The sequence below is a fragment of the Botryllus schlosseri genome, chromosome 1 (genome assembly GCF_051294905.1).
Source record: "Botryllus schlosseri isolate E-star chromosome 1, Bs_hap1, whole genome shotgun sequence".
NCBI lineage: Eukaryota > Metazoa > Chordata > Ascidiacea > Stolidobranchia > Styelidae > Botryllus > Botryllus schlosseri.
In genome coordinates, this window is record NC_137236.1 from 10,423,370 (window position 1) to 10,436,210 (window position 12,841).

The 12,841-nt window shown below is 39.3% G+C and overlaps 1 protein-coding gene and 1 long non-coding RNA gene across 2 annotated transcripts; one reads left to right on the forward strand and one right to left on the reverse strand.

The window, feature by feature from the left end:
- Nucleotides 1-306: 306 nt before the first annotated feature.
- LOC145440911 (uncharacterized) lies at nt 307-2,134 on the reverse strand. Its single transcript, XR_013915651.1, has 2 exons — nt 1,527-2,134; nt 307-1,171 (listed from the first exon to the last, which is right to left on the reverse strand). It is a non-coding gene; the product is annotated as an uncharacterized LOC145440911 (long non-coding RNA).
- A 1,461-nt stretch (nt 2,135-3,595) lies between these two features.
- On the forward strand, nt 3,596-6,499 carry LOC145433164 (uncharacterized). Its single transcript, XM_080310124.1, has 4 exons — nt 3,596-4,384; nt 6,002-6,087; nt 6,160-6,195; nt 6,257-6,499. The coding sequence occupies exons 1-4, from the start codon at nt 4,137-4,139 to the stop codon at nt 6,328-6,330; spliced, it is 444 nt and encodes a 147-aa protein (XP_080166250.1). The 5' UTR covers nt 3,596-4,136; the 3' UTR covers nt 6,331-6,499.
- The last annotated feature ends 6,342 nt before the right edge of the window (nt 6,500-12,841 follow it).

A 12,841-nucleotide genomic window follows, 5' to 3' on the forward strand; every position in this document is an offset into this window, starting at 1 on the left:
TTAGCGCCCCTTGTGGATGGTTGGCCAGAGTGATTTCGCCTCCATGAGGTTAGCATTGTCAGCAAGGGCAATCTCATTGTTTTGCCCTTCTGGCGACGCTTTACTGCGAGCGTATGGGTTCTTAGTTATTGCTACAGCCCTTATGACCGATTTCATGTCATTGCTAGCAAAATCAGGACCCTATTTCTTCACTAGTTGTTTGAGAATCCTTATCCGTTGAACTGCATTTTGCCAAAATGCACTGATACCAATGTTTATCTCAAATGTCACAAATGGCAGGAACATTTTAGACAGTAATCGAACCGAGAGTATGGAACTAGTATATTCTGAGTTGTTGACGGGTTTACCCACGTTCAGTTTTGCTGACGTAGACAGGATTGCCAGTGAAATTTTTGCCTGTCGCTGCCGTCAATGCGTGATATTGGTAAAGCAATAACTTGTAAAGCTAAGTATCAGCAGTTAAATTGTTCCCAAATAATAACGAATGATACGAAGCTTTAAATACGAGTACAAAATGCTGCCGCATATTCTTATTTTAAAGGTGCAGATGTGCCATATTGACCAACCACAACGCCGTGGACCTATGGACATTATTTCAAGATCTGATGACGAACTGCCTAGAAATGTCAGTGACACCCAACCCATTTGCTGGATAGGAAAGGGTCATGGCGACCCGGAGATCTTTCATTTTAACCGGGTTTATACTTTGGTCTCCATGGTGTTCTCATGCACCAAACCCCTCACTTCCAGTTGTGCCCCGGATAGCTCTGCATAACTGGCTAGTTTCTAGCAAATGGCCAATACATTGTCAATAACTCGCCCATTGTCTACGTGCCTAATTTGTCAATATAAATAACGCACAGAACTGTCGAAAGTTGATTATTTATTGAACATTTGGGAAATGAAAGGATTGCATGCTATGATAGAATAGCAGTCAACCATGCCTCAAGACTTGTGTGTATCCTCCCTTCAGTGTGGTAGAGGATTTGTTGATATACGTATCGTCATTGAACCTTCACTCAAATCCTGTATTCGTTCCTTTGCTTTACATAACTCTTCGGAAAGGGGTAAATCTTCTTTACAATAGCTGTGATCCAACAATGGCTCTTGCAGGTGTGTGATCTGATCAGTGCTGCTTGAACCCGGCATTTCTTTTGGAGTGTCATGTCCACTGCAAATACAGTTATGCAAAAATTAATGACACGTAACCAATGGGGGAACATGCCATGTGACAGAAATTAAAGTAGGCTATGCACAACTACGCCATGGAATTTAGCAAATGTGGCAGTTTATGAAGTAGGTCTACATTTACTTACTTGAAGTAATCGAGCTTTAACTCAATAATTAGTCCCAGTGATGTAACCCAAAAATATCAAACAATTATAAAATTACTCAGATCACAAATGAGTCGGATTACATAACATGTCAGTCAGCTTGCCACAGATTGATGGGAATGATTTTCGCTACTCATATATATGTTGTAATTGTAATATGTTGTAAATTGATAATTTATTTATTCTTCTCACCTCTGATGCCTGAGTAACACCCTTCTTAGGGCTCTTGACTTCGTCCACTCAAAAATGCCAGGAACTGCTCCCATTTTCAAAAAGTGACGTCTGCTAGAAATTAGTCCATAGTCCTTTTCATGAAAATGCTCGCCACAAACCCGCGTATTTACAGTTATCTATACAAATGTCAAGAGTTATCCGATTTCCTATAAGCTATATAAAATAGGCAATATAGATGTGTTGTTAACGGTACTTTGCAAATCAACCTGTACACATAAAACTTGTTGATTATTAGTCGAATAAATTCACTACTTTATATGCGTTATGATCAACTATTTCACAGATAGGGTTATGCTATGGCCTCAAAGTCTATCTGGTATTACTTGTTGGTCTTGTGGATATACGGCTGTCGAGTCATCAGAAAATCATGACTAGTGTCATTGCCGCCCTGGCTGTGATACAGCTGATACTTGAGTGATGCAGCTAATACCTGAGTGTTCCAGCTGTGATACAGCTGCATATCCACAGGTTCCCCGACTTTTGTGAGTGAAAAGTTGTCACACACCGGCACAAGAAAGCTTTGTAAAACGACTGTAAACCAGCTCGGTTTTTCGCTCAAAAACATTGTAGTATTGTTATCAATACTTATTTTGCACCAAAACGCGGAACCACCATTAAGCGAAAACGCAAGGCGTTAAATAACGTAACCAACTCCAAAACAGCCACCTGCGCCTATGAAGCTCGATTCGGCTCTGGCCAACCATAGGCCAAGATGGCGGCGCCCGAGAGCAAAAATGAAAATCGTCCATTATGTCAATCCATAGATTACTAACTTGCGGATAGATACGCAACTCCTGGTGGTTACGCTTGGGCAAGCAGTGTCTCGTATTGCTGAGCAATCTGAAAGTAGCGTAATTGGTAGTGCTGTAGCTGGCGACCAGAGCGCTGAAATTCAATATAATTGGTCTTAAGCGAAAGCTAGTGTCGCACTGATTCCGAAAATATAGATTAAAATCTTGTCAGGGGAATGGAACCACCCCTAAACAGCTCGCAAAGTCTGAAAATCGGCATTGTTCCAACAATGGCAGCGTCGCGACACAATGAACATAACAATGGTCAATTTCGTCCAGCGATTGTTCGGAACAATGCCGAGTTTCAGACTTTGAGGGCTGTTTTGAGGTGGTTCCATTGCTCTGAAAATTTTTTAATTTGTATTGTCGGAACCAGTGCGACGCTAGCTTTCGATTAAGACCAGTTTTATTCATTTTCATCGCTCTGGTCGCCAGTTAGAGCACTACCAATTATGCTGCTTTTAGATTGCTCAGCAATAAGTGTAACTGCTTGCGCGAGCGTAACGACGGGTTTTGCGAGAGTTGCGTATCTATCCGTAGGTTAGTAATCTATAGTCAATCGCGTTTAGGATTTCTGTGATGTTTAGCAGTGGAAACATTTTAAACTGCGTGGGCCTTGAAATCAAGCTGTCGCGCCAGAAATTAAACATAAAAAATATTATAGGAAGTATTTACCTTAAAACAGTGGTTCTCAAACTTTTTAAGACACGCCTTCCCCCCCCCCACCCTTTATGTCGGTGAAAGATTTCGCGCCCTCTCACCGTAATATCACAAAACGCAACCAGGACGCTAGCAAACCTAATAGACAGTTTGATGGCGTGAGAAGGTTACGACTGTGGATGAGAGATTTTTAAATAAGTAATTCAAACTAAATATAGTGATCAATAAATCCGAATTTAATGTAAATCACGCGTAGCGTGAAAATTTTTTCAGTTGAGCTCAGCTGGGCACCCCGTTCAGATGCTTTCACGCCCCCAGTTTGAGAACCACTGTCATCGAATTATCATGATGAAATATACTAAGAAAAGTTTACTCAAGTCCCTGCATTAGTAAGATTTTTAGTGCGCTTATCAATATTTTTGATAAGTTTCTTCAGACTCTCGCGGGCCGCACAGAACGGTGTTGCGGGCCGCATGCGGCCCGCGGGCCGTAGTTTGCCCACCCCTGATCTAATGGCTCTCTATAATTGCTCAAATGCAACAAGACGAACTTTTTTAGTACTACATTTAAGTCGCTTTTTCTTTACATATAACCATCGTGGTGCCAAGTTATTTCAACTTACTTCAAGTAGTTTTGATGGATTTCCATCGTTTCCAAGACTGTAATCGTCATAACAATCAGGCAGTCCATAACCCTACGACTACGGTAACGAAATATAGTTTTAGTACCTCACCTATTTATTCATAATTGATCACTCTTGTCCGAATTTTTAAAGTTGTCAACTGCGATTTCCCGGTAAATGTACGACCCCTTAGCGCAAGGGACCGTCTGAAGCTATATTTAACTGTATTGATTTCAAAAGTATCGTTTCTATGCTATATGGTGAAGTAATTGTGTCATTCTCTGGAAGTAGCTATTTGTAAGTTATTTCTCTTGAAATAATATCAAAGAGCAGCGTGAATGACTACGTTATAAACCTTTTAAAACACTATCAAATTTACTGTTGTTCAATTATTATCGTACAGTTTGCACTAATTTCCATGCGTCGGGAAGGATACAAAAACGTATCAAATGACACCAGATCTCGTAGTATTGTTGCTGACGACATTTCGTTGATATGCAGAATTTCATTTGCTTCATCAACTTATTAAGCATTTTAAACCTATATAGTCAGCGAAATTGTGTTGTTGTAGAATGGATGGACCCAGATCCATTCATAGTGCCAGTAATATTCGATAAGGGAAATGAAGAAACCGTGTTGGAACATACGCCTGTCAAAATGAAACCGTTTGTCAAACCTAGGAGCTTGCAATTTGGAGCATTAAACATTGATGGATATCCCAACGCAATGTGCCCAGGGGCAACGTAAGTGAATGTTGCTTTTAAAAACAAATGTTTTTCCGTCTTTTATCATGAAGAAGCTCATCGTCTCACTGTATCGGCATAGTGTACGTCAACTCATAGTATCAAATTGATCGTTGAAGTCAACCATTTTTCTAACGTATGAGATCCGAGGGAATTTACATGTGACTTCACATGATATTTGAGCATATTTCTGTTCCATTCTGCTTAAAACAAAGTAAATATTGGAAAGAGAGTAATGTATAGGAAAGAGAAGATATGTAACATACCCATGTAACTACTAAATATATATACATGTAAATGAATTCTGAATCACGAGTTTGAAGAATTCAATCGTAGTTCAGAGAGTACATTTATCATTTATGCAGTTTGTATCAGATAATTGCTGCGACCAATACCAGAGTACCAGAATACTAGAGTAATGCTTTTGTGGCATTTGTAGATATGCTGAAAGCACTATTGCAATAGCTCACACCAATAAGTCATTTCAAGTCAATTACAGCTTATTCGAATAAAAAGTACTAAATTTCATTTAAATTCTTTAAAACTTTTACCGCGACATTAGTGAAGATGAGTAATTTCATATGTTGAAAAACGGATCAATTCAAATTCCGAGTAGCTAAAATAATATAACTTGGTACAGTACAACCCTTCATAGCTGAAAGTTCAAGTTCAAGCCCAAGTTCTGACGGTCCTGCAAAGCGAGGGAATGGAGTCGCTCTTTCTAACGTATTTTGAAACCGCAACAAAGTAAAATATTCTGATAATAGTTCGTATTTCGGTAATTTATCGCTTCAAAACACAGGGTTGTAGCCGAGTCGCAAGGCTCCGAGTCACAAGTCAATCTCCCTTTTATAGTTTTGACTCGAGTCAAGTCGAGTCATTTTCGATTCACCAGCGAGTCAAGTCCGTCATTGCGGACAAGCTGTGTTGTTTTTCAATTTCGTTAGCGCACCTGTCTCGATCTTCATCACGCGATAGCTTCCATTTTGTCGGCGCGAAAAACCTTTCAATGGGTCTGATGCCAATACCGACATCGCAATTTAGAATTATATATAGAAAATATCTACTAGAAACGTAATGTTGATTTTTATTCGTCCGTCCATCAATTCATCTATCCATCCACCCATGCAAATTCATGTCTATTAAATGAAAACGAACAGAAGACAATATAAAAAGGTCAAGTGAGAAAGATGCATGACTGTCACGGGCTCACAGCCGAAGCTGATACCACAGATCATGGTCGGGTAATCTTGAACGGTCACTAGTATTCATTGAGAATAAGCTTCCTGTGGATTAACTTCAATGAGTACATGCTCGAAGATTATCTGATTGCGCACATCATACTGATCCATAGTCGTGGTCGGTCATACGCAATACATATACTTGATAATAGATCGATGTGTCATCTTGTAATTCGGGCAAATTATGTGGAAATTATAAAGCGAGGACGCGCGTTTATTGCACCTATGCAATATTGATTCCGAAGTGACGATGATATTGAATTTGGCGGGGTAGTTACTGCAATGGAGATGATACGTAAACGTGAACCTTCTAGCACTCTCATACTCTGTATGTTCAAAGCACCACATAACTGTCGTACGCCTCTCGATGTTTCAGCGTGAACACTACTTCTCCCGAATATTTGTGCGTCGGTGGGATTTCGAATGACATTACCGAGTTGAGAACGTGTGGAGATTTCGCAGGTTGGTGTATTATGATCCAACGTACATGCTGCGTAAGAAAAATTTCATCATGCTCTCAAATTGATTTGGTAGGGTGGCAAGGAGTTTCAAAGTCGACCGCCTATGGAGGTTTGCTGACATTATGGGCATCTGCGAAATGTCCGAATTAAAATGTAAATATTAAACCCAGGTGATGAATACATGGACGGATGGGAGCACTCGACTTCGGATTTATCGTCTACTCTTCTGATATTCTACCGATAATTGTTTGTATTCATATATGCCATTTGAAACCTATACCCCACCAGTTCATTTTCTGCTACAGCCCAAGCCCTAGGGTTACCATACGTCCTCTTTTAAAAGGATATCTCCTCTTTTTTGACTTTCTTGAAAGTGGCATCGGAGGACGCCCAAATGTCCTCTTCTCATGAAATTTTGTCCTCTTTTTTTGAGAATTTTGTTTAAATATAGGGTGAAGGTCAAGTGAGATACAGTAAATCAGCACTGAAGTAACGCTCCGGCGACTATTGCGGTAACTGAGCCTGAAAGATGACCTTTTACCATCTTTTCAGAATTTTCCTCCGGCATTACAAGTCTGAAAATTTTGAAAAAGTGTCTTCTTTTCAGATTTCCAAAATATGTTAACCCTACTATACCCGTTTCTACATCTGACATTGAGCAGGGATGGCAAGTTCTGAAATGAATAGTAATTCTTGCAATTTTGGGCGACCGTGCAAAATACATGACATATCATTCTAACGTTAATTATTGGGGATTAGAGAGAGACAGAGAGATTTATTTCGTCAACCGATGACGCCACAATAAATAGAAGTCATATAACTATGCAATATTTAACAAACACAAACAGTGGTTTCTCGGTATTGTCTGGTAACGACGATATGATCATGACGATCTTCGTGTCAACCGGAACCAGCGATAATGGTTATTTAAATGAGATAACTTCATAACGTAATAACAAACCAGGGTATGCTAATATGGAATGTATTGTACAAAAAGCAATTGCAGCAATAACAAAGAATATATGAAACACATACCAGTTACAGACAGTTACAATCAATGTGGAAAAGAAAAAATAGGTTTAGGATTTATAACAGAATGGACAGTGCACAAGCATTGAACTAGTATTTACTCAGAAGAAAGTCAAGTATCCCTGTCGTAAAAATCAATGATAATTGGAGCTTTTTAGGCGTGGCGGAATCTGCTTGTTCTATACATTTAATGCCTGATCGTTTAAATGAAGGGAAACCTCAATAAAAGTGAAACATAACTAAGTTGGAATTTGGGGCAGACCACGTGTAATGACTATGAACATCTCTGCAGTATTGTAATTAGTTCTGTGGAGATACAGGGACTTGCAGCAGATTAATTATATACATTACTTTGGCTAGTTCAAAGATATACATATATAACTAATTTTAAGAATACGCAACTTTTTGTAATACGGAGCAAATCGACTATAGAGTGGTATTCGATTATTAGCTCTATATCTTTGTTTTGAACGACCTACAGCTGGTTTAAAAGGGTTTTGGTAGCAGATCCCCAAATTATTATACCATACTGTAGGTGAGAATGCATGATAGATAAATAAAGAGTACGACGAAATGGTTGTGGAACTATTCGGTTAAGCTTCCATAATAAACCAATGTTACGTGAAACTTTTGCGCATACATTGGTGATATGATCATGCCATGTAAGACCAGCATCTATATGAATGCTTAAAAGACTTGAACAGGTCTAGTTGTTGTCTTGAAATTGCCAGCACTCCTGCATATTTGGAATTGGATAACTCTGATATGCAAGCTCCCTTGCCTATTGGAAGTGCTTGGCACTTTTTAACATTGACAGAGAATTTGTTGCATCCTAACCAAGTGATTGTACAGTCAAGTCAAGCATTGCATTTCGACACAAGGGTCTCGGCAATTCCTGATTGAAGTGAGAGTTAGGTGTCGTCTGCGAAAAGGGCTGTAGTAAAATCAGAGCATATTGAAATATCGTTAATATATAGTAAGAATAAGGATGGTCCAAGTACGGATCTCTGTGGAATTCCACAGGAAACAGATGGAGAGTTCGATGCTCGATCATTGACTAATGTGTACTGTTTAAGATGTGTAAAGTAATTTTTGAAAATATCCATCACAATTCCTCGAATACCATAGCACTCAAGTTTATTAATCAATATGCAATGATTGACAGTATCAAATGCTTTCCGCCAGTCAAGGGAAGTACCTATTCCGTGAGTATTTGTTGCTTTGACATAGTGATAACTAGTGAGAATATCGAGGAGGGCAAGGATGGTTGAATGAAGACATTGGAAGCCATGTTGACGAACACTGATTACTGCGTGTTTGGACAAAAATTCCATTAACCGAGAGTGCATCAGTTTCTCAAACAGTATCGCGAAGCTAAACAGTACGGATATTGGTCTCTAATTGTCAGTAGAGTATCTAGACCAGGAGTGGGCAATTATTTTACTCCGCGTGCAAAATGAGAAATAGAAAATACGTTGGTGGGCCGAGTGAAAAATTCTCCAGCATATTTTAATTTTATTCCTAAATTACATTGTTAATAAATGCTGCTCTGGGAATGTGTTGATCTTAGGTAATGAGAAAGTGAAGGTTAATTGAAAAAAATATTTATCTGCCGTCATGATTCGAAACAATGTTAAACATGATATATTTTACCTCTCTCTAAACCCCTATCCACGTTCTTCTATTAAGACTCTAAAACAGTGGTTCTCAAAAACTTTTTTAGGGATGCCTCCTTGTATGACAGTGAAAAATTCATGATATCACAAAATATTAAAAAGTGCAACCAGAATGCTAGCAATCCCAGCGGATAGTTTGATGGCAGGGAAGGTAATGACTGTTGATGAAAGAATTCTGAAATATCAAAGTCGGACAATACACAGAGCAATAAGTATACGCTGGGGGTAAAGTAAACTTTGGCTTCGCCCCCCCCCCCCCCCCCTCCCCAAACCTTCTGATGCTTTCACGCCTCCTAGTTCGAGAACCACTGCACCCAAATGTATATGCAGTAGTGCAAAGCTTATTTTCTTGGTCGCTGCCTTCCGAGCAGTGTGCACCGTGCAGCTTAGATAGCCTTTATGTTGAGCGAAGCTTGTAGTTTTTTGAACTTCGCCATCCCTTGACCGAGTGTTTCGTGTGTTTGTCATAATCCCTAATCTCGGCGACATGCTAGGCAAAAACTAAAACTAGAAACTAAAACTAGAAGGACGGGTTTACCGATGACTCCAGTATTCAAATATTTAGCGCCCTGAAGTCTAAACCTTCTTTTAATTTCAGTTTTCGGCATTCTTTTTTTGGCATGCCCGTTGGCGTTAATCCTTTATGGGTGATCGATATGATGAGTCATATTACTCATATAGTAACTGTCAGCACTGATTGACTTGTTTTACGAATTTGGGAGTTGGAAACGCATCACGTGACAATTTGAAACACATACCGTATAATGCGTAATGTGACAATGGCAACAAAAAGGGTTCGAACTATATAGGCTATGTGGAAAGAGTGATTTCTTGTGACTTTAATTGCTACTAATACTTTGCCACATTGCCTTTGTTTTGAATCTGTATTACGCATGCGCGGTGCGTAGGCAGCGTAATCGTGGCATATTAATGAACGGGCTTCAAAGCATACGAATTTCCTGTTCAATTCATAGAGCCTGGGGTTTTAGTCATTCAACAAGCAAGTTTTGTGTTTTGAATTCCAAGCAACCTTTCGCGGGCCTCACAGAATAGCCGCACTTTGCCCAGGGCTGATCTAGACCCTGCTTCATGCACTGAGGTAGGCAGACGGTGTTTTCCGATATCACATATTTCATAAGAAGATTGAAGTAGCTTGAACTCGAAACAAATAATACAGATTCTTGCTAAAATTAACAAGCGGGTTCATTAATGTAATTTATATCAATATAACTAAATACTCACATAGTTCTGTCTAGGGTTGCATTGAAAACAAAAATCAATTTAAAACTAACATGTTAAAAACAAGGCCCATGTTTAAAACATGTTTTTTTTTAATGTTTTTCAATGTTTTTTCAAAGCCCCGACGTCACGAATATTCAATTGTGACGTCATAGTGGATTGAGATTGACAATTGAAAATGTGGGGTAAATATAGGTCCTTTGACGAAATATATGTATACTATTTCTGTTGAACCGACTATTTTGAGAGTTCCAACAATCCCATATCGATACGTCCGCTATATCGGATGGTGATTGTGCGTAGGCTCAGGCAACATGTCCTTTGGAAAGTATTTACACAATTATGGCATAATTTTACAACCAAAAACAAATTTTTAAAAGGCTTTTGTTTAAAACACTGTTTAAAACATGTTTTAATCAACGTGTTTTGAAACATCGTTTGTTTTAAATGCAACCCTGGCTCTGTCCGTTCTTACATTTGTAGGCCTACATATGTCGTAAGGGGGAGTTGACAAGCTTAAGGCTGACTACCCAGATTTCGGATGAAGTCATTGAGGCATCATCTTTTGGAACGGCACAATGAGAATCTGATGTTGTTTGACTTACCTGGAAAATTATTCCGACCCTCAAACATTGTACGTAGACATACATATTTATAACATTGCGGAAAAGTTGTGCTGTTATTGGCCGGGTCACTTCAGAGATTCGTGTTAAAACTTGACTTATATCGAACCTTCAACTACAGGTCGTGTTCACCAGAACTATATAGCCTTTCAGTGGTTCGCGCCATGCTCATTAGTCAGTGCTCCGTTCAGAATATCTCAAGGATATCTAGAACTGGGACATCTATCACCATATCGAGAAATCATTCACCGCTAATAGGATCAGTCATGTATCGCTATTAAAAACATACTGGACTGCAATTTTACGATTTCGATTCATGTAAATGGCTCGTCTATGCACATCAGCTATAAACGGTGGTTACTAGCAGGTAATGTGCGTCTAGACTGGGGTGATTACTTTATGACTGTAATCGATTGCGATTACGGTTCCTTCTGAATGACGCGATTACGATTACGATTACAACAAAACCAGGAGGTAGTCGATTACGATTACATTAGAAAAGTAATCACGATTACTCACGATTACATTTATTTTGCTTCTTAGAACTAATTTTACAAGAAATATTGGAAGGCAATATAAATATTGCTATGAAAGGGCCTAATGAGATAACAACTTACCGTATAAATGATGCGTCGTTTGCTTGTTACGTCATAATGTACCCATTGCCCAACTTTAATGTAGGGGCGAATTATCGCACCCAATGATTTGCATTCTTTCCAGGTCCGTACCTGCCGCAGCCTAAACTCCCCAATAGGGTGGGGAACAAACTCGGTGGAGACTCAAAAGTATTTCGAAAACCAACATATATTATAGACTATTTGCGAGAGATTTACTTGCCTTGAAAATTTTCTTCGAGCTCTGCGATTTAAATGTCGCTAGATAGTTTGATTTTGAAATGCATAGGCCTCCCCCTCAAGAAAAAAAGTATCCATGATTTATAGGAATAGGGATTTAGGTGCCGGTCATTACCGTGCCACGACACACCAAAAGACATATGCAGTTTCGGTCAACATGCGACTCCACGAAGTGGACTACTAAAGAAAGACCTTGGCCGAAACTTTGGGTATGTGTCCATTGTCAATAGCAGCGTTGGGTAGGCGTGACTAATAGTCCTGTCCTTCCGATCGAAGCGCACAATACAAATGCCACCCGAGGCACCAACAGAGCAATAAAGACATGAAAATTTGAGTGTGCGTCTTATAAAAGTTTCTCTTTTAGTCTGCTACGTTTGGGCGACTACAACTACAATATATTATGATTATATAACAGACCGATGGTCACGAGTTAACAACATACCATACAGTATAACAACATACTGTAAAGTAATTATAACAACATAACCAGGTGTTATAACTATGAATTAGGCCTACTTGCCCCCAGCTCTACTTGTAAATGGGACCATTGGGGGCGGGGAGAGGATTAAAATGAATAGCAATATAATGCATTATCAGTATTATTACCGAAATTCAGTCTTCAAGTTGGAAATTGACCGCCCTGGGGGCCCAAGATCAACTTTTGGAATGGGAGACGTATTGCTGTTTTGGTGCTGATTCTAGCTACAACCCTCGATTAGCGAGGCTCGCTAACGTGGTTTATAAGCGGATGGCTATGGCAGAAGGTCCAAATGTTGAGTAGAGAATTGCGAAACATACAATTGGCGCCCGTTTCAAGTGGAGTCTTATCAGAATAAGATAAAGTTAACATAAAATTCTGCCTTCCACTTAATACAGATACTGCACGCTGCTGTTACGAGAAGAGTCAAAGAAAGGTTCGGTTATGATATAGATAGGGGAGATGTGGTACCGATGGATCAAAAATTGCAAAATGATCTCTAGCCTTCAAATCTTCAGCAGAGAATAGCAGATCTTTTGCTGTCTCAACACTTTGATACAAGCTCTAACTATCGCGAACATTTACATGAATATCCGATTATTCAAAAAATATTCATGAACGTTTAAAATTTGTTGCTCGAACGTGTCATCGGTCCCCACCCGGTGGGTCCAAAGGCACACGACCACGGGACCTATGAGACATACGCTCAAAAACTCAAATTTGTTAACTTGTTTTGTTGTGTACTGTTAGCTAAGCTACAGCAAGCCAATGAAGAATGTTTCGTCGCGACCTTCAAGAATAAAATAGATTATATCAACCCAAATGTTGGCATAAAATCATGTTTTGATTTACGCCT